The sequence below is a fragment of the Betta splendens genome, chromosome 5 (genome assembly GCF_900634795.4).
Source record: "Betta splendens chromosome 5, fBetSpl5.4, whole genome shotgun sequence".
NCBI lineage: Eukaryota > Metazoa > Chordata > Actinopteri > Anabantiformes > Osphronemidae > Betta > Betta splendens.
The window spans coordinates 613,367-635,905 of record NC_040885.2 but is presented as its reverse complement, the minus strand read 5'-3'; the positions used below and the strand labels follow the sequence as shown (position 1 = coordinate 635,905).

Below are 22,539 nucleotides of genomic sequence, written 5' to 3'. Positions count from 1 at the left end.
TGCTATTCAAAAACTGTACAGAATAAGGGGAATGTATATACTTCAAGTATATGTAAATACCAGCAAAAAGCACGATTAAACATTTACAACCACATTCATCATCTTCTTCCTCCTCCTCATCTTCTTCTTCTTCTTCTTCTTCTTCTTCTTCTTCTTCTTCTTCTTCTTCTTATTATTATTATTATTATTATTATTATTATTATTATTATTATTATTATTATTATTATTATTATTATATTTCAAAAGACTCACTTTACTCAAACTACAACTACGTTCGTTTACTAACTTTGTGTACTACACAAAAAAAGCTCCGTCATCACGCCGACACGTTGCTACGTCATCTCTCTTTGGTTCCACGTCAACATGGCGGCATCCATGGCTTGTCAGGCTGCAACGAGAGGACTGAGGGCAGCTTCCTTAAAGAACATCCTTCTTGACAAACTCAAGGTACTCTTTTGTGTCACATTGCCGAGAGCGCATTTCTCTCCAGTCTGTGGTCGATTTGCACGTCGCATGTTTGTCGTTGTCGTCGCGGGGAGACGTTATTGTGGCTAACTTGTGTTGCTAGCCTGTTAGCTCTTGAGAGCGTAGAGGACTAACAGAGCAAAGTTGAACAGCCTGACAGTCCATGCAGCAGTGCCTATGTGCAACCTATACCTTCAGTAAAAACTGCAAATGGGCGACGCACACTTTTTGTCACTTGACAAGAGCGTTTGTGAATAAAAATGTTAACACTGCATGAATTTAGTGATTTATGCGGCACTGGATGTGCGAACAAACACACTTGACGTAAACGAGCAATAGCCTTATTATGTGTTTTTTAGCTTTATGTGCATTTCCTTTTTGTTGTTACACTGACTAATTTTACTAGTCTCACTGTGTTAATCATTGGTAGCACACAGGCTCCCCTGTATGTTCACAGCATTGTTAGATTACATGTACTGTTACTGAACGACGTCGTTTGATGTTTGTGACACAGTGCAAGTTACCAACGAGTTACCAAAGGTTAACTTTTGCACTTTGTTCCACCAGTATCTGTTTGTGAGCAATGAGCAAGCAAACGGCAATCCGATTAGGTTTGTCTACGTCCACAAAGGGAATGATTAGAGTTGCATCATAATCTATTTTTCAAACACAGGATTACATGTATATCTAATGGTTTCAAACGCAATTAGCCAAATGCTGTGAAAGCCATGAATGAAATAAGAAATAAACTTTCCTCTATTGACTAACAAACAAGTGAACTGTAACAGGGAAGGAACCACAGTTGTGTTTTTGTAATTATTTTCTAAACTTCAGCACAGCTGAAAGCTGCTGGAGATAAACAAATCATCATGTTGCCTATAAGCTGTGTGCATCACTTTAATACTTTTCGTCTCGGTCAATAACAGATCTTGTTTATTCGGAGTGTGTGTATATTAAAATGTGTTTAATTATTATGGATTTCCTGTCTACTTGGACAAGTTAGGAACATGTTGATTTTTTTGTCAATATGTAAATTGTATGGTTATAATTCTTTTGTCCTAAAGTCTTATTCAGTTCATTACAGATAATGAAGGCTTTTGAACCGAAGATGTCTTCAGTACGTACTTTATATTTGTCATACTTGATCCACGCTGGTGGTAAGGTGTAACATTACCTGCCCCAACCCAGGTACCTTCCATCAGTGAGATTATGGTTCTAACCAATGCACCATTCAGGTGGCCTTTTATTATGCATAGTTATGTATTTGTATAAGTCCTTATTGAAACGTTTTTTTTAATGCTAGTACCACTGCAAAGGCTATTACTTTACACGGCTTGTAGGAAATTGATTAAAAATGGGACAAGACATATTGTTTCCGAGCTTTTCTTTTAATGATTCGAGTTACTTACCGGTTTTGTGTTGTTATTTCAGGGAGACTGGGTCATTTGTTATTTCTACAGCAAATGAGCTCTGTCTCCCTCTTGGGAAAACTTGGAAACCTCCTGGGAATGAGTAGGACAAAGCACGAGTTCCCGTTTCAAAGAAAAGTTCGTAATGGGAGCTTTGCACAGTAGACTGGCTCTGTAGTTACATATGTAGATGCAGAAATAGGACAAGAGGGCAACGTGTATTTCTTTACAACTGACAGTATACACTGTTGTGTGTTTTTATTTTTTTTGTAAAGGGCCGCTAAGAGTTGTTAACAGTAATCATTGTGCAGCCCAGTAATTAAACTAGAAATGTAATAATAAAACTTAAATAATGTAAAATATTGTGTAGTGTAGCGCTAAAACTGAGTAAGGCACTGCTGTTTGCTCTGTTAGGGCCGAACCCAGTTTAAATCAAACAAATACAATAAACAATAATCTTATTGCAAGGTCACTAAGCCTTATGCTCAACCTCTACGCACTTCATGATGTCTTTAAGGAGGATTAACTTGTCCTCAAGTACAATTCTGATCCTATAAGCCTGAGCAGCGATCAGTGACCAATGAATTCATAGACGGTTATTATTTGGGTCAATATGGGAATATAAAGTACAAGTCAAAATTATGGATAAGCTACCCCCTTTTAGTCAATATATTACTACCCAGCTCTTGTTCTAGCATCAGACACTTTATACCTTGTGTTCATTCAGACAAAATTCAAATTGTACATCACAGAAAACAACAGAATTCAGACAAACTTTTAAAGATAAAATAAAAATGGTAACCAGACACTTTTATCCATGGAGCACAGACAAACCTTGGTAGGATTTGACATTTTAATTTATGGTCCTGCCAAATGTAGAGCCTGTTGCCTTGTAGGTCTCCCCTTGAACAACTAGGATATGTTGTTTTAAAGAATGATGCAATATATCTTAATAAAAACATAATCACATTCTGTTCAGTGTGCTTGACAGCGCAAGCTGCAGTGAGGGCAAACAGTGACCAGAATATTTATAGCAGGTGTTTACTGTAGTGGGGCTTTATAGATTATTGTTGGGGAAATAAAAATTAAAATTGTTAAAATGTCACCTCCTTACACTTGTTAAACATCAGACAATTCTAAATAAACACATACATAAAATGACTGCATAAAGATAGAGAAGCAAATTCCATTAAATAAGAATATAAAAAGTAATTGTATTTATCTATGGCTACTCTGAGCCTTGCAAATTTCTCATTTCTCAGTCGTATCTACAAACAGGCCTTCACACAGTTAATGATGTCTGCCATGCTATATTGTAACTCTATGGTACATTAAACAGGGACCTAAGAATGTAAACTGTTGTAAAACACCTGTATGTCTGTCTTGCATCTCTTCTTGTGCCCCCCCCCCTTTCCTTCTTTACCCCAGAGAGAGAAAGCCAGGTGATAAGAGTAATGATCAGGGATTCTGTATGCTCTGTGGCACAGTATTAGCCTGGACTGATGGACAGCCTGGTATCTCCTCAATATACTCAAATCAGCTTTGACAGCATGTCAGTGAAGATGAGGAAATCGACTTGCAAAGATTCGTAAATAACAATAGAGGAGACATCACAATATTCAGATGGATGCTCTTAAGGGGTGAAAGGGATGTTGTGGGTTTTTTTTCTTGCTTTCTCTCTCTCGCTCTCATAAATCAAATCTCCTGAATTCTTGTCTGCACAGCGAGATAATCCTCGGGCTGTTTTTCACTGTCGCTGCACAGTGGTGAATTTGTAAACGTTTGCTAAGTTTTTTTTATTTTTTGTGAGGTGTTGGGTGTTTCTGCTTAGTAATAACCCAGCAGTGTTAAATCCCAGCATGGTTTGAAGGGAATAACTGGGAAGAGAGGTATCACAATGAGACTAAGTCCTGAATATTTTACAGGGGGGGTTGAAGGACCCTCTGCTTGCAACGGCGTCTGTTGCTGGAACTTCAAACGACGGGCGGCTTCCCCATCTGTCTCAGCAGGAACATATTTACATTTCCTCCCCGCAAGGGATACTGGAGGATGAAGTTAGCTCTAACTGGATTTGAATATCGCTTCACCAAGGTTAATAGCCATTTCTGTAGCTGGTGAGGTGCTTAGGCTTTTTCAATAATTTAGAAGGGCTGCAGTCATTAGGAAATGTTGGCAGCCTCTGAAATGGAGAAAGCAATGAGCGAATGCACTCCTATCAGCTTAACTTCTGCTGTTTTTCCTGTGTGGATAATGAGGGGAAAATGGGACCGATGCTTAAAATTAGCAGCAAAAACAATGTCCGTGATTGCTGACAGCTGTAATTCATTAAAAGTGTAGCGTATTGAAGACTATGTTTATCTGCCAATCTGACCATCATCATATCATATCCATCATCTTTGAAATTAGAACCTGGAACATATTGTAACTATGATTTGGAGATTAGCATTGAGTTTCCCTGGGGCTACTTCCTATTAAAGTTTTTTTTCCTATGACATTTTCAAGTCTTAGGGTATTGAACAGCCGTCAAGTCGGCCATGGGCATCACGCGGTATGGTCAGAGATTCACTTTCCTGCAGCAACTTGTGGGAAATGAGTAGCTAGAGGACAGGTGACAAACATTTTATGTCATGTAGTTGTGGGGGTTAAAAGACCCCCCCACACACCCAAAAAAACAAAAAAACTAGCCACCCTTTTTTGCTATCTTCCTTCCAACCGTTCTCCTTAGTTCAGCAGAGCCAGACCAGAATCATAACATTTCTTGGCTCATAAAATTCAAATGCAGCCATGAGCTTTTGTGTCTTTCTTGAACGCAGTTCCAAAACATTCGAAATGAGGGCGGAATAATTAGGTGAAACCGTTTTTAATTGACTTGTTAAACCACCATTGGAAGCTGTAACATCATGCAAGTGCTTTCTGCGATTATAGAAACGATCTTCAGGAGGAACTTTGATTGCTGCCTCTTTAATCGGAACCCTTGCCATTCACACTGGATGTCAATAGAAATCTACTAGTTAGTTGATATTTGTTACAGTGGTAGAATTCGATTTAAGCCGAACACCCACGTAATTATCAGCTTAGAAATTCACAAACAGTTTACTTTTTCTTGCCGCTGCATGTGGCTGAACTTTGACATAGTTGTGTATACTTGTATTGCTTTCCTCCCCGTAGACTTAAAACCTTTTGAATTTGACTTCACAAACCATCTCTTATTAACTATGCTAATTACTGGCATCCCTATCTGCAAAGACACAACAGGCAGGTTTTCCTTTCTTAAGCCTGTCTGCTGGAGATTAGACTTGCCCTGCCTAAAGACATGGCAATGATGCAAATCTTGCTGATCTAAATCCTGGAGCCACGCTCCACCGCTCCCGTTTCTGCCTCGGCTCCTCTGTTCTGTTCCCAGTTCACCAACAGACAGATGTCACTGCTTTCCTGATACTCTAATGGTCTGGGCATGACCTTAGCATTTAAGTGGCAAGGACAGGGAAAGCTTTACGCAACACATCCTGTTCCCGCTTTCTAGTTGAGCCGCTGAGAATGTTTGCATAAGTAGCTAGAGTCACGAAATGTAAAGAGAAGCAGAGTATAGTTTGAAACACCAGGCTGCAACAGTGTAAATGGAAAATATGCTAGTTCATCTGGTCATGTGCTACACGTCACACATGTTCTTAACAACCGATTAAATTCCAGAATTATGTTACTTAAGAGAATTAGAGAGTTGATTGTGCTTTTTTATCTTTTTAAACCTAATGTTAAAGTGGCTTTAGGTCTACCAGTATTGCACCCTCACCAGCTTTGCCATTATCTCTCATCCAAATCTATGGAGGCAGTGCCAAGGCTTACGACAGGGAGAGAACGACTGCCATCAACACTCAAGTATGAGATTAATTAAAAGAGACCAGGCTGAATGGCTTTCTGAATTAGTCGCTAATGCTTCATGAGGCATGCTCCTGCTACATGGCTGGCTTTAAGTGGAAATATGCCTGTGATTCACGCTGGCCTGTTTATGTAGAAAATCCACATCAGCTCTGCTTCTTTGCCTCCTCCATTTCTCTTACCGCGTGTCACCTCCATCACGGCTTACTACACAGTGCTTGTCTAATTTCGAGACAGCCCGTATTTATGAGTTGCAGCTAAACAGCGAACCGCCACCTCATTAGGCGAAAAACATTCGGCTGCATTCATCACAGCGGTGATTTTGATAGTCGCTCCGAGTGCGGCTCTCTGTGATTCAGCCTGTGCTCACAGGGGTGGACACTATAAAGTTCCCCTTTGAAGCGTTCCCGGGTGTTAAGTTAAATGGATGGGGGAAGACAGAGAGAGAGAGTTCATAACCTGAATGGGAACAAATCAATTACATAGAATTGGTGAACTGGCAATCTGTTAATTTCTTAAACATTTGATAATGCCCCTTAAGGAGCATTCGTGTTAATTAACTCTGCAGTCATTTGTCGTCACTAATTAGGCAGTGTCATTTCAAAGGGACTCTGCTCTGACCATGGCAAGTAATGAGGATTTTAACCTCACTAGACATGTGGGGATACCACTTTGTAATACTGTGCGAGCTATTCAGTGCATGTAGAAACTCTTCTAATATCCCACTGCACAGTGGTAAGTTAGCGCTGCAGCAGTTTGCTCTGTAATCAGCAACTGATGTGTTGGATTAAATGGTAACTACAAGTATTTTTGTGTTGTAAATGCAGTATAGTAACTGGGCTTTTGGCACGAGCAATTCATTTCTCTAGATAACGCGCATGGAAATGGTTGACATCTAAAGCGCCGTGACAAAAACAAGGCTCTGAAGTCAAAACTAGGAGGACAGTTGTCAGGGAAACTATTAAGGGCATTGATTTGATCGTTCTCATGCTGAGAACATATGATGGGCTGGCTGTCATCCCCTGTTGCAGCAACTTTAATCTTGACTGCTAGCAATCAATAATAATATTCAAAAAACAACTTGTATTAATTATCAACGCCTCCGGATTTAAAAGTAAGGAGTTTGCTGCTTCATCATTTGATGATAAAATCAGGCTGATGTTTTAATTGTCTTTGTAGATTGGATGATTAAACAAGTATTATCAGTATCTCCGTGATGGCTGTACTTAGGCTTTGCTTTGCTCTGAGTTGATTGCTGATGTCTGCTTGCTGACAGGACAATAATCAAAATGCTGACATTTGCATATCTAACAGGTTTAATACTTAACACGTTTACTGATTAATGATTAATTATCTTTCAGATTAAAGTGCAGTCAAGGCTGATGACAGGTATTTCGTTTTAAACCATTATTAGCTTAAAAATGTCCGGATGATAAGACATCTGAGAAACTAAAATATATATTGGCACAGTGATGATAAAATCTGTTTAACCTCATTGCTATATTGTGCTGTGTGAATGTGATGCACTGCAGCCTTTTAGGAAAAACATTCTTTAAGGATAGTGTCAGATTTGGGAATATCAGACCTGTAACTTTGTCATGCAGGTGACATTAATGCCGGTTTTCAGAATGCATGCTTAAAGTTTGTTCCTCAGCATCAGCTGTGTTGACAGACTTGGTTTATTTTTGCAGAGCTCCGTGAAGAGTCAATCCTTGATTGACATATTGACATTTTCTCGATGTACCTGAACCATGTATAGATTTCAGACTTGGTAATCATACTAGCTCTCTACAGTATGATTGGGATTGTTTCTTCAGCTAAATGTACTGTATATCACGAATCCTTACTGTAGTTTACTGTCTTAATGCAGATCTTGGTGCGTGTAAAAGCACTATTCATAATTTATTCATTTGCTATTTGTTCGGCTTCTGAGGACAAGTGACATCTAAAAGCTACTGCTTGGCTCATAGCAGCTACTACCCTGCATGTGTTTTCCTCCTCATCAATCGTAGCATCGTCTGACATTTCACTGGGTGGTCATTCACACACTGATGTCAGGTAAACCAAGGAAAAGCAGTGTTTTATTTCAGCTTTACTACTGATTCAGTATATTTTTCAAATAGTTTTGAACATTGTGAAACCCACAACTGATTGTTCTAGTTTTGTGTGTAACTACAGGTTGAGGTAAGCTTTTTATCTCACTTATTATAGCTGACATATCTAATATCCGTAATCCACAAGTACCATTTAATATAATTATTTTCCGGCAACACCATCTATGAACTTTATGGAATGACTAGATGATCGGCTGTATTGTTAAAACCAGGTGCAATCATCCTTACATAGATAAACGGCCTGTGTTTAGAGATAATGTTCTCTTTGTGCTCCCAGCTGCCAGGAAAAATCACATCTTGACACACTATTGGCTGGATCCTGTCTAGCTTCACTTCCATTCAAGAAACAAATGTGTTTTTTGACCTGTGATGTCAACCCTTTGAATTTTTGAGTGACAGATTGATGAGCAGCAGCATTGACTGACTGCTGTTTATGGGCCCGATCAAAGGTGATTGCCTGCTTTGTAACCTTCCCCTGTAAATTAAGGCTTATGGCTCCAATAAATTTCCAAGCAATCCAGAACTATTCTGTCAGATGGTGACTTTTTGACATTGTTCCTCTGTCTCATAGTGATAAAGACAACTGTTTTAAATTAGCCCCAGGATATTGACTCCTCAAGTTGAAGAGAAGGGCAAATGACAAAGTAGCGGCATGCCTTAAAATGACTTTGCGAAGTGCTAAGATCGCTCATCCTCGGTCTGTGATGACACTTCTCCAAACAAGTGTGGGTTGACATTGTGTACGCTGCCGTCCACCAACCAGACACTGGACAATTGTGTGTCTATAAGTAAAGTCCTGATGTTGCGTGATACTGTGCTGAATGCCATATGCAGTGTTTTGGGAGCAGCATCGCATATACTGACATTTTGTCCTTCAGTGCCACTCGTCGATCAGTACAACTGCGACAAAGACTTGGCAATCTGATGCAGATGCTGCTGTAGCACTCTCTGTCCTCCCTGTGTCTTTGTGTGAGGACACGGTCGCTCTGAGTGCTCTGAGAGCCACCGTATGGTAACACAGTGTATTCAGCAGTTTCCAGTGTTCCAACCATTCTTTTGTTCTATTTAACCTATGCATAAAAGTGCAATTTAGTTTTAGAAAGTTTGTGTAGCTTTCTGCTATGCCTTTGGAATTTATTTTTGTGTGTTTATTAGCTTTGCTAACTTAAATTTTAAAGTGGTTGTTTTGAACCATTATTCAAAGGCAAATCTAGGAAAACCCATTAACGCACATTAAAAGTCTCCACTTCAGTAGAACAATCTTTATTTACTGGATGTTGACACTGGCTTACTGGAAATAAACTCAGACAACTTCAAAGCCCAGCATGTTTAATTTGAACGGACTTGTGCTGAACAGTCTCGTTGGTTTGCATCATGCTGCGCGAGTGCTGTGATCAGAATGTTAATTAAAAACGCACCGCGAACAGCCAACCTGAAAGTTTGCGGCTTTAAACGAAAACACTGTTTCCCAGGAAGGAGAAAAGGATCTTTGTATCCATCTCGGCTGCTGTGCATCGCTGTGACATTTTGAGATTATTTGCTGAATGTCAAGACTTTTGCTGCAAGCCTGCTGAAAGCAAAATTCTTTCACAGAATGAGGTGCTTACTCGATGTGACTGGAGCTTCGTTCTCCTCTGCCAAATTTAAATTTTGTAGCTAGGCATGCTTTTGCATGAAAAACAAAATGAAGTTGCAAGAGTGTAAAACAATAGAAACAATGTTTGGCCGTTAGCGGAGGGATGTAATGTTGACGCTGCATGTCTTCATGGGTTTATTCATATTTTTACTTTCTGTCAAAGTCGAGTGTTTCTTACTTGAAGGAATATTCAGGTACATGTTTTTCTCCTTTAGGTGTTTTGTGGCGAAGAAGTTCTTCCTCACAAATGCTCATTATGATGAAAATGGCAGGTGGAAGGAGTCTGGTCTTTCCTTGTTGCTTTGAAATATCTGGTGAATAACGTGAAAACTAGTTTCCACTCCTTCCAATGTTTAGTTATATGACATTAATACTACTGAGACACCCTGTCTATTTTGGTTTGCAGAATGAATGAGACCTGTTTCTTAAATGTGTTCTTTGACTTGTTTCTCCACATCTCCATATAGTAATGGAGATAGCTGCTATTTCATCATTGTCACCACTCCCATTCTATCTCGCCACCGTGTCCCACTTCTGTTCACTTGGATGCATTCGTAAGAGAGACGTTGAGTGCTTTTGTGTGTAGAGGAGTTTGCTGTGAATACTTTATCCCTTCTAGGGCCCATGTCAGAACATACAACTTTGTTTGTGCCACCAGTGTAAAGCACACGTCTCATGTGTGCCTATTCTCATCCTCTTTGTGCGAGTGTATAAAGAATAAGTAGAGCAGTGGTTAGATGGAAGGACTGGGTAGGGTTGTCTCTGGAGTGCTGCTGATGATAATTACTGTAGAGAGAGTGTCCCTGAGGATTGTGGGCCAGCTGCCTGCCTGCCTGCCTTGCTGCCATACTGCCATTCACAACTTAATTCTTTCTTCCAGGGCAGAAATGTACCACTCAGGTTATTCCTCTACCTCCAAGACCTCTGCAGTGTCATTGATTTCACTCTGATAAAATTAAACAGGAGTAGGAGTGACTGAAATAACTGATCACTAGACTGGACTAGACTTTATTTAACAAGCTGAACTCTTGGTTTCTATATGTGTTATATTTATTATTAAACTGTCAAAGTCCACAGTTTATGTATGTAGTTCTGGGGTGGATGTGATGATGAGAGGCTTTAGAAGTACCAAGTTCTTTTTTTAATATCTTTTTCAATTCCTGTGTTTATAGAATCCAGTCTCCAGAATAATCTGTTTCAAGATTCCCCCCATACATTTTAGTCCTTTTATTGAGGTCATAGTGAAAGTTTATTCAGAGATCTTTTAAATATTTTGACCGTCTCATTTACATAAATGACAGTGCCAAATGTTAGAAACACTCCTTTAATTAGGACTTCAAGTAGTCAAGAGTTACCTACACAAGTCTTTGTAACGGGAGAGTAAGACATTATATAAAAATGAAGCTCCTCCTGCAGCCATTTATTGCTCAGTAATATCCAGGCAAAGGAAGACATACTATGCACATAAATGTGTTATTCACACATACACAAGTTGTCTAAATTATCAAAACCACTGGCAGGTGACATGAATAATGCTTATTATCTTTTTACACTTGCCCCTGTCAAAGGCTGGAATATATTAGGCAGCAAGTGAGCACTCATCTTTTGTTTATGTGTTGAAAGCAAAGGAATGAGCAACTCTGGCAAGCAAGAGAAAATGTGAGGCCAGATGACCGTATCAGAGCAGCTCCAAAGGTCATGGGTGCTGAGTGTCCACTGACAGGGAGAGTAGATTACTAGTCCCGTCCTGTATGACCGAAGTAATGTAGCTGTAGATCAGATGCATTAATGTAAACTATAGGTAGTAGTTAACAAAATAGCATGGATCATAAGATTACAATTTATTATGAATAATGAACGGTCGTGTAAGCATTTCTGCTCTAATTTGATGTGCATGTTCACAAAGAAGGCAAATATTCAAACTGTTTTAACCAAGTAACCTTAATTGTAATTTGATTAGGAATAATCAAGTTGTTTTGTTTTCAAAATAAAGTTTGATTTCAAATCAGGCATTTGTTTCAACAATCAGATAACCTGAAAAACAGCCCTGTGTAGTTCTCACTCGGCTACTGATTGCTTTTTAACATTTGTGTGGTCCAGTAGTTTGCTAATGTTAAACTTCTTTGTGGCAATGGTTTCAAAAGGCTGAAGTTGTCTATAGCAAATGAATACCTAGACTACACTGACCTCAATGTCCATAAACAGAACTGCAGGCTAAATGACTGATGCTCCTTACATATAGTAATGAATCAACTAATAAGGTTGCAGAAATGTTCTTTTTTACATAGTAAAGGTTTCATGCTTGCATCATTAACCTTACATGGAAGATTGAGAAGACCAGACTAGAGCATGCTTGGCTTGCATACAGTGTTGTTGTTTCATTACCTGTTTTTAGTTAGACGTGTTCGGCATCCTTCTCCAGTGTGTGGCCCAAGTAAACTGACCTCCACCCTCGATTAACTTCCTCCACCAGGCAGCTACTGTTATTTTGGGAACTTTCCAATCTCTTACTCTCCCCTCAGTCTTTAGGCGATACATTAGAGGAGCTGTTTCATTGGTTGGAGTTGTTGGGACTTGCTGCATTGGCAGACATGCTTTCACTTCTACATGCAGTGGATCCTTTCTGTTAGAAAGAAAGTATCAGAATTATTAAAATAGATTTTACGTCTATCTTTTCTTACATTGGCAACACAATTACAGTTTTAAGCAAAGTTAAAAATATCCCTTGTGATGCAGGGGCTTATATACAGCTAGCAAGGTGTTTATTTCTTGAAGAGAACAGTCAAAAGTTACACTATGTGTTATTGCTAATGAATTTTTATCTCCAATACTAAGTTGCTTTGAGTTCTGCAGACCTATACTTGGATCAATGAGAAACTAAAATGCAGTTCAGACTTTGTCAATATGTGACGAGAACAGAATCTTGATGGCGATGATCAAAATTTAATCTGTCTAGGTTTATATAAAATGTTTATACGCATCAACATGGTGGTGGGTGACATTTACTGGTAAAAAGCTGGTTATTTGTAAGGGTCTCCACTGCCTCATTCTTTAGTCAAATATTGCCCAAACGATGGACTGACAGGTGCAGACGTGCACACAGGCACCAGAGATGATTTCTCCCAAGGCGAACAGTTTGAAATGGCCAAAGAAAGTGGAGTTTTTAAGAGCGGAGGCCCTGCAGGTACCTGACAAAAATCAAATGAGTCCACAAACACATTTTTCCCATTTGACTTGTCGAGAAACAGTTTTTACTGAAGTTGACACAATGTGGGCAACGAGCGGAGAACAATTCTTTATACTAATAAATATTCATTAAAACGTCTTATTAGTTTTGTTCTATGCTTCCCATATTTTATTCTTTGGTTTTTTATATTGCCTTTCAAATCTTTATGCAGGTTTTAACGTTGCCCTGCTTTTGAACCCGTCCACGCTCTACTGGAACAAGTTACATTAGTGTTGCCTGTTTAACAGTGCTTTGGGGGATGTATATTTAAAGGCAGGGCTACACATACAAACTGTAACCATTGAAATACAAAGTTGAACTTTAATGGAAAAGACTGCAGAGAAGAGTGGATCAACATGTACTGTTCTCCCAGACAACGGGCCGTGTAGTCTACTCACAGGCCTGGGCTTTGCCAAGTCATACAAGAGCTGGAATGAAGGAGGCTGCTCATATAGTGTACTGTGGCACAGACGGGGTTAGCTTTGGCATGAGCGGTAGATGCTCAGTCATGCAGTTCTATTTCAACTGAGACAAACCGATGACCGCGCTCAGCTCGAGATTAAAAAGATTTAGCTGGCGGCTTCCATAATAGACTGACCGTGCTCATTAGTCTTTAATCAGTAATAACCTCTAAAGGGTCAGTGGTGGTCGCTTCTTACTGCCCCATCACTTAATGGTTGGAAATGCTAAACAACTATCATCCCTTTGTGGGCCCCCCCACCGCCACGTTCTTTCTCCCTCCCATGAATAATGGAGTGGTTGATGACTTTAAGAGGCGCATGGTGCAGCTTTGTCACGCGACAAGCAGCCCTGAGTCAGATCACAGTCCAAAGATGGACGCGGGGTAAATGTATACGTGTGTCATTGAGAATATTTTGTCTGGGAGAGAATGTTTTTTTTTTGGTAGATTGTATGAAAGTTCAGACTTTTAGGGAAATCTCCTTGATATATGAATATAATATTATTATTATTTATTAATTTGAAATGTAATTTTGAGTTTTTTAAATGTTATTCTGGCCAACCAATATAAACACTTCAGGGACACTTCAGGGCTGATGTGTTAAATGTGCTTCTTTTTTAACCGTACACAAGCTTAATATGTCGTATCATATATCCGCCCTCAGCCACTTGCTCTTTTCTACATCCAAACTCCACAAGCAGCCTTGTCAAATAAACAAACTCGGGTACAGCTGCTACGTTATTTACTCTGCCTCTGTGTCATTGCATTAATTCTTGTAGCATTTGGTTACGCACCCCGTGTGTCCATCTTCGCCGGCTGTTTGAGGAAAATATTTCCGCCGGTGACGTCTGTTAGTTCTGTAACTCCGGAAGGAAGTAGATTTGAGAGCCAATTTCAAGGTGTGGTGCACTGCTTGATCCTTTTGCCATATTTTAGGTTGTGTATTTGTCCTTCTAATAATTATATTTTCCCCACTGACAAGCACACAACCAAACCGGGGCAGCATGTACTTCTTTTATGCTTGCTAAGAATGGTTGAACAGGAGAAGATTTGATTTCCTGTAAACCAGTTTACTTACTGTAAACCCACAATATGTTTTACAGTAAGATGACATCATCTCTTACTATCCTACAATTTTAATGTGAATATGCGCGTGTTCTCTTACAGTATGTTCTCACAGGTGTGCTTGACTGCTGTCTCGTGTTGCTGTAACAGATGTAACGTTACTTTACAGTTGAGGTCAGGTTTAGCTCCACTTAGTCAGCAGCGTAATTCAGTGCAAATGTTGTGTTGTTGTCGTGTTAGTTTAATTGTCACTGGTTAAGGAAATGCACACACTGGCGCCGTGTTCGCGCGCTGCACCATAATTTAACTCGCAATCCTTGTTTTCCTTTTCCTCTAATGGCCATTCTCTCCTTAACGACTCCCAGAAGATGTTCGTTGTGGAAACATTTGCATGCGTGCGCATGCACACGTCCGCGCGCCGCTGCAGAGGGACTCAAAGGCGAACGCAGCCTATGTCCCTCCGTCACATTAAAAAGCCAATTTCTTTTTAATAGCAACAACAGCTGGAGTTGACAAGGGCTGCGTCTGCTGATGGAGCAAAGCGCTCACAGCTCAGGCCCAGCTTTCTGCCTCATTACAGAAACAGGAGCGAGCGAGAGGGAGAAAGAGAGAGAGAGAGTAAGTGGGGAGTTGAGGAGGAGTAGATGGAGAAGTGGGGGGAAAAAAGGATGTAGCCTGTGCACTCTGAGGCAGGTGTTAGACATGTTTTGGTGTCGTGTAATGTAAAACACTCGACTGAGAGTGTACTGGTGTGGGGAGATGTACAGCTGAAGAGAAAAATTGTTATCATTAGGCATGATGGGTACCTTATAGCACAGTGTTAACTCACAAGTCACACTTCCGTGTGTGTGTGTGTGTGTGTGTGTGTGTGTGTGTGTGTGTGTGTGTGTGTGTGTGTGTGTGTGTGCGCGTGCGCGTGCGCGTGCGCGTGCGCGTGTGTGTGTGTGTGTGTCCTCCCTCTCAGTGCACCTGGCTGAGTCCCAGGAGATGGCTGAATCTGCAAGAGTACCAGAGCAAGAAGCTGATGCAAGAGAGTGGCGTGGCTGTCCAGCGCTTCTATGTGGCCGACACCGCTTCAGAGGCCCTGGAGGCTGCAAAGAGACTCGGTGAGTAGAGAGGGTTTCTGCAGAGGAAGAGGCAGCCTTCCTCTTCTAATCAGTTGGTACTGATGTCTAAACTATTGTATGTGTTCAAAAAGTATCATGTTTTTACTTTGAGATATGCTTCAGGTGACTAATTTTAGACTTGTGATGCTGTGTTTATTTATATAATTTTATAAGGAGCTTAACATTCAGAAGGAAGACATAAATGTGGAAGATGTAAACTTTAAGTCAAATTATTTGATTAAAGGCTTGATGTCGTCGGTTTAATCACGGCTTAAACCAGTAATCTTGACTGCAGCAACACGAGGCTTGTTGAAATCCAAGCGTTAACCACGTGGCCACAACAATCCTCTTGTCCTGTACATTTTCCCCATCAGCCAATTCTGTGGATAATACATGAGCTTTCTGGTTTTCCACACTGGTTCCAGTGTCACGTTGGTGCCGCTGTACAGCCGAGCGCCGCGGAACCTTAAGACTCCCATTTGTTCCGCACTGCTCTTTGGCCCCGCTACAGGATGTGCAAAGGCTGTAGTTAATCAGGGCTGAAGTTTTATCAAGTTTAATCGTGTCTTTATGCTGTTTGCTTATGTGTGGAAGGCTGTGTTGTTTCTGAGCTTTTTCAGCTTAGTGCCTGTTCGGTTTTTCGTCACGGCTCTCATCCGTGCTAATTTGTCTCGCAACCTCTCGTATTCAGTTCCTCTTGCTTTACACGCTTTTTTGGTTTTAATTTATTTATTTCTAATCCTTGGTTACAGTTTGTTTTGTGCCCCCCCCCCCCAACACTCACACAGAGCCATTGTATGGAAGTGACTGAAAGTTTAATTTTGTTTCTTCACAATTGTACTTGCATGAACAAAGATGATTTAACACACATTTGTATGCACCCACACATAGCTTTCTCTTTCCATCCCCTACATTCCCTGTTCGACTTTCCTCCCACACACCAAACTGCCCAACACATACAGTGTATATTTCCACCCTCAGCTTTATATTTTATTCAGTGTTCTCTCCAACTGCTGCAACAGCTTTCTGATAGTGCATCCAGTTTGGTTGTCAGCCAGTGAGGTGCCACTCTCCCCGCTCCCTTTGGGCTCCAGCGCCTTGGGTACTGCTTTCAGTGGCCCCTGCTTACGATGTAGACAAAGATAAACTGAAAAGCAGGAGGAGGAGATATATTTTCATGACGGCACCTGTATTGCTCAATAGAGCGGGACATTGAGAGGCAGAAAACGTGGAATGGAGGAGTTGGCGAGGAGAGGGCAGCTTATTAAAACCCAACCTAGACTAAAGCGGCAAATAACCCTGGGCTTTTTTTAGCTGCTCGCAACAGACGGGAGCGTTTGTCCATACAGTTGCTATGACATTACCTAAAGGTGTTGCATTAAAAGACATAAAACATTTAATGCTCAGCTGAGAAATGTGGCGAAAGAAAACTGAAGAATATTTATCATTCCAGATTATTTACTGCAGCAGGGGTCATGGCATGACCGCAGTATAATTTAACAATGTTCTGTTATTGCTGGGTTATTTTTCAACCGATGTTTCAGCCCCAGTAACTGAGAAATCGCAGTTTCTGCGGCGGTTCATTGATTTCTACCAGATGAGCAAGACATATGTTAAATTGCCTCATACATTAGATCTTAATTAGTAACGGTGCATCTGAAATAACTATGGCTGCGACCACTCACATCACAAGTGTTTGTAAATTCCCGGCAAACTGAAAAAGGACCAGTGCACATTTTTGCACCTCTGGCAGTAATTTGCAGATGCTTAGTGAATCAGCTCTCCTCCTCCCACAGCACATTTCACAGCTGCTTTATCATCTCGTCTCTATTTATGCACAAATCTTTGTTGAGATTCTTTGTAAATGTGTGCACTGTTCTCTCACGCGGTTCTTATAAAGAAGCATCCCCCAATGCTTAATTCCGTTGCTGTGTCTGCTCTTGACTCTGTTACCAGACCATATAGGCCATATATGAGTAGGGTGGATGTGAAGCCAGGCCTGGATGGAGCTCCCCTTCATGAGGATGAGGATCAGATGGGGTGTTTTGTGTGGGATTCTCTATCCAGCTCGGAGTTAAGCAACGGAAGCGCAGACATACATAAATGAAAGAGATGTAGGAAAAGCTTGTAAGCGCACAGACATATACAATAACACACCCGCACACACACACACACCAACCAGTGTTGTCTTCGAAGCTACGCACTCTTAACCATAAAGTGTTTAAGCTGACAGTTCAATTGCAGCTTTGCTACAGAGAAACTCTCATTCCTGTCATGTACGGCCAAGTGGTCCATCTCTCCTAAAGTGGACACAGGCTGATTATATTATGGTTAAGTAGAAAGAGGTTACACTCTTTCTTCCTCTCCATCAAAACGTAAAAAAGAAAATATCCGACACGCACCATTGATTCTCTTTAACTTGAATGACAACTCTTGGGGAAAGTTTGCGTTGTGGCAGATGGGTGAATTGCGACCAGCTAATGGCGCATGGAATTTTGGCTTTGATTTCTGTGGCGCCACACTGGGTGAGCTGTGCAGGGAGTCATCAGCGTGTTGAAGTGTGTGTATTGTGCGCTCCTCAAGAGTGGCACCCAAGTCCTGGTACCTGTCCAAGACCAATGACCCATATCCATTACTTCTTTTTTCTTTGTAAATGCTAAAATAATCTTTTATGTTGGATTTCATACAAACTTACCTTACATACTGACTATGGGAAAATACTTTTTATTCTCAATACCTGAGATGTGCTTTACTACTCAGGGTTATTTCAGGTAAATGGAGAAGGTACAAGTAAACAGTTATGTAGCAGCATCAATAATTGATTTGTGTAATGTGATGCTACTACTGCACGATGCAATCAAGTTATACCAGCTCCTCTAGTCTCATAGTTCCTAAAACACGACCCGAACGAGGTCATAGCCCATCGCAGATGTTCACCTCAGTGCTTCTTTGTGCTAATGTAACAACAAAGAACTTCACCGGAGCACCATAATTCACACATCAATTAGTAATGGCAATGATACATTTAGAAAAGGATGATGTCATGGAGAGGATTGCACATTAAAATTGACTAACGGTGTGTGTCACGCATTTACTGTTTTTACGAGGGAGCTTAGTTTGGCCCTCAGAGGAGCAATGCATGTTGTATGGCACCAGTGCATTTCCACCTAAAGGTGTACAGCAACAAGAGCATCTCACTGTAAATCATCGGAGGCTTTTGTGACATTTAATGCTTTGCTATTACGTTGTAAGGGGAGTAAACCCGTCGTAGATATATAGCACATTGATATGGAGAAGTTGCAGGATTTGAGCAAAAGCTCGGCCCGCTATGTATGCTGTGTTTTGAGGCGCCGGAGAAGCTCTGGTAATGAATATGGATTGTGTGTTGGCCTTTGTAGCAGACATGTACTTCCATAAGCAGGCACATAAATATCCCCACACATACACATACCTGTGCCCTACAACAGCCAAAGAGAATGTGATTATGCAGTCCACTTTGTGTGTGCGCGCCACCCACTTGACAGATGCATCTGTTGAGCAAATCTTGATGGATTTTCCATCTGAATTTTAAATCAAAACCACATTTTCCCTTTCCCCTGCTTGATGCGAGAGCCCCTCATGTCTGCCATGCCTCTTACCTCCCCCAGCAATCATTCATTGACAAAGCAGCAATGAAAGAAAACATTGCTTTGAGTTTTTATTTCACTGTGTCTTCACTGGATGTTGGGCCCGTGTGATGAATGGCAGCACCATATAGTGCTGTAGCTCATATCAGATGTGTTCAGAATATGCTTGTCCCTTTTTACGCGTGTCACCTTCCTGACTTTGACAAACTGTTGTGATCGGTATCCCTCTGTTATTGTTCTTTCTTGTTTTTAAAGTTAGATCATTTTTTTTAACTCCTCATTTCCTTCTGTCTGAATCCACCGCTCTTCTCCACTTTTCAGCGCTCAGCATTGTCTCACTGTCAGAATGACAATTAACAGAGGTACAGTAGGAAACGCTTGCATTCATTTGATGAATATTTTTCTGTATGTCATGGTTTTATGCACAACTTTCAAATCTCATGTGTGCTTATTAGCAAAATACTTAGTTTGAAATGTTGGTTACACTGAATCATGGTAAGCTTCCTTGACATTAATCAGCTCTTTGATCGTGAAGTGTGAAGGTAAAATGCACAAACAAATACTGATGTGCTTAAAACATTCGGCTGGTCAGGTTTTCAGATCAGGAAAATACATAATTGCATTAGCATGCTTTATAGTTTGTTTTTCTAATAAGGACAGAGGCTTTTTTTGATTATTGCCAATTTTCAAGAGCCCTTAATTCAAGTCAATGGAGCTCACGCTGTGTCTCAAATTATGTGAAAATCAAAGTAGCTCGAGGCCAAGGGCACAGTTGTGTGATTGTTTTAAGTTTGCTCATTTAGTTGTCTGTTCCCTGTGGCAGCTCAGTCCCCTGAACGTCTCTGGCCAGTGATCAGCAAATTGAGACAGATATAATCCATTAAGCCATAATAAGACAAATTTGAAGACAATGTCGAATTGTTCATTCAAAAACATCTCACACATATAGTGTCTATCAATAAATTCTCTGATCCACATGTCCTCATGAGAGTCATGAGGATGTGGGGAGCGGCACATACACAGACATGTAATATACATTTACATGTACACTCACTCCTCCTGCTCAGGCGTTTTGGATTGACCCATTAACCTCTTGGTCTTTGGACAGTGGGAGAAAGGCAGAGTACATAGAGAGAACCCAAGCAGACATGGAGGCAACATGCAAGCGACACTTGGCTGACCTTGAGACTCCAAACCAGGTCCTTCTGCTGTGAGCTGACAGTTCTCTAGCATCCAACAAAATAGTGTTACCCACAGAAGCACTTCTATAAATACAATCAACCTTAAAATGGAGCCAGCTGTAAACACCTATGTATTAAAAAAACAACCATGTATTGAAATGAAAGAACAGAAATCCAAGCAGATTATCGCATTTACTGTGGCTCATAGGTCAGATTCAAGGCATGGACTGCTTACCTGTAGCACTGAAGCCTACAGTGCCGCAGTTACTTGAGTGTAAGGTGAGGTCTGAGAAAGTCTTAGTTACTTAGCAAAGATGGGTTCAGTTAAAATAAAAACATGCTAATGTAGGTGTGACTGTAGAAGAAATCTCATTTTGTTCATTATATTAGTGAATCAGCGGGATAGGCTGATTTAGTGGTGGTTGTGATGCACATGAATGGATTACCGGTGTGAAACCGACCGCCGCATGCCAAGACGCGCGTGCTCACACCCTGGGCTTCCTGCATTTGCGGCGCTATGAGTGGTTCCGTTTACCCTGGCGAGGCGCGGAGGAGCGTTTACACCTCCGACTGGGCCTGGCGCTCGTATAGAAGATCAGCTACGACGCGCCATATGCTTCTCCACCAGCCCGACGAGCTGCAGCCATCTGCCGCAGTAGCACTCGGTCCGCCGCGGGCATCGCCGTGGAACTTCCTCGTCCGCTTGTGACGTCTGCATCGCACCCGTGTCCCCCCTCATAACGACCCCCACCCCCCCGTTCTGCTTTCTGGCTGCTTTTCATTAGCAGGCTCTCGACAGAGACACTTCTGGCACTTTGTTTAATGCCACGCTTCTATATGGTTTGTCCTCAGCGACGGAGCCATTATCTGGATACATTCACCCTGAATTGCATAGCGAAGTTGTTTGAAGCAATGCAAAGGTGTAGTTATATATTTCTGGTTTTGCGGCTGCTTTCCTTCTGTGTTCCTTTTCTCCGACTTCACTTCCGTTCCACTTCTTGCCGACCTGGGTTTGCAACAGCGCAAATGTTTCATGAGGCTCTTCGTTTGTCATTGCACTCTCCTCTCTTTGTGTGTGATGCTGATCCTGTCACACCAGTGACCAAGAAAATGTTTAGGCAAACAAACATTTCATAGTCAGGGTTAATATAAGTTGCTTTCATACGTGGAACCTACTTTGTTTTCGGAGCAGAGAAATATTTAGCCGTCAAACATGGTTGGGCCATGTAAGACGGTGGACTCTCTTTGCACATCGCCTCCCTTCTTATTCACGTTGTCCCCAGTGGAGCCACCGTATGCATTTGAACACTTCAAGCTCCTTTTAAAGACCACTTTCATCTTCCCACCTCAGGAAAAAAGGAGTTCCCGGTGAAAAGCTCTGACAGTAGCGGTTAGTGCATTAGGGTTCTCTCAGCTCTAAGCGGACCCTCTTAAGGCTGTGTGACTTTCTGTGTATATGTACACCAGCTGGCGCCCATGTCATGGCTGCTTCTTGTCAGCCACTGGAGCTGCTGATCGTCCATCTCACCTGATCTATCGGTAGCCTCTTCATCTAAAAGACATAGAAAGCTCAGTCTTAGAGGATATTGCCCTTTAACTGTTCCATCCCCATGCTTTTATTGCCAGTCCATTCATTCCCATTATTAGGAGTAGTTACCATTTCCTTCTTCACTGTTTCCAGTGAAAGTATGTTTCTTGACTATGAAACAAGAAGCAACATGCACTGTTCCATGATGTTCATTTCACATACTGTATGTGAGCATTCTGATTCTTGAGCCTGCTGCACAAACAATTGAAGTAAGCAACTCAAGATAATGATAATAATTCTAGCAATTTATGATTAAAATAACCTTTGCTAAAATCAAAACCAAACACCAAGTAATTTCTGTCATCACATGTAACTACATTACAGTGACATACTGAATGTAGTAGTACTGTGTGTGACCTTTTCCTTAATGCAGTTGGTTAATATCTGGCTTTCAGATGAATTAAAATGTGTTGATAACTCTCACACTAGTGATATTTGGCAATGTTGTGTTTGTCCAATTCATACTCAAAAAGCAATAAGTGTTCTGTCTCTCTGACAGTCACATACTGCAAATGCTGTTTGCATAGGAACAAACAACACAGTTGCGTAATAGCTGAGTAATATATTGTTAGAATGCTCATTGCCTCTGTTTGTTCGTTCATCTGGAACAATTGTGGTTTCTCAGGCTTATATACACTTACAAGAATGATCTGGCCTGTGCGTGCTAATAAAAGAAATGTGCCCCCATTAACTGTGCTGCTGCTGTTTTAAACAGCCATATTGCTTATAGTGTCCACGTAAAGAGATTGAGGTTTATTTACATAACTATTAACTGGTAATGTCAAGT

General features: G+C 41.0%; 1 protein-coding gene across 1 annotated transcript in view; it reads left to right on the top strand.

Annotated features, from left to right (window-relative positions):
- Positions 1-314: 314 nt before the first annotated feature.
- The window catches only part of suclg2 (succinate-CoA ligase GDP-forming subunit beta), a 64,923-nt gene continuing 42,698 nt past the window's right edge, over positions 315-22,539 (top strand). Inside the window, exons 1-2 of the mRNA XM_029150187.2 lie at positions 315-447; positions 15,216-15,357. Coding sequence (XP_029006020.1) covers positions 364-447; positions 15,216-15,357 — 226 coding nt within the window. The 5' untranslated portion in view covers positions 315-363. The remainder of the gene's footprint in view (positions 448-15,215; positions 15,358-22,539) is intronic.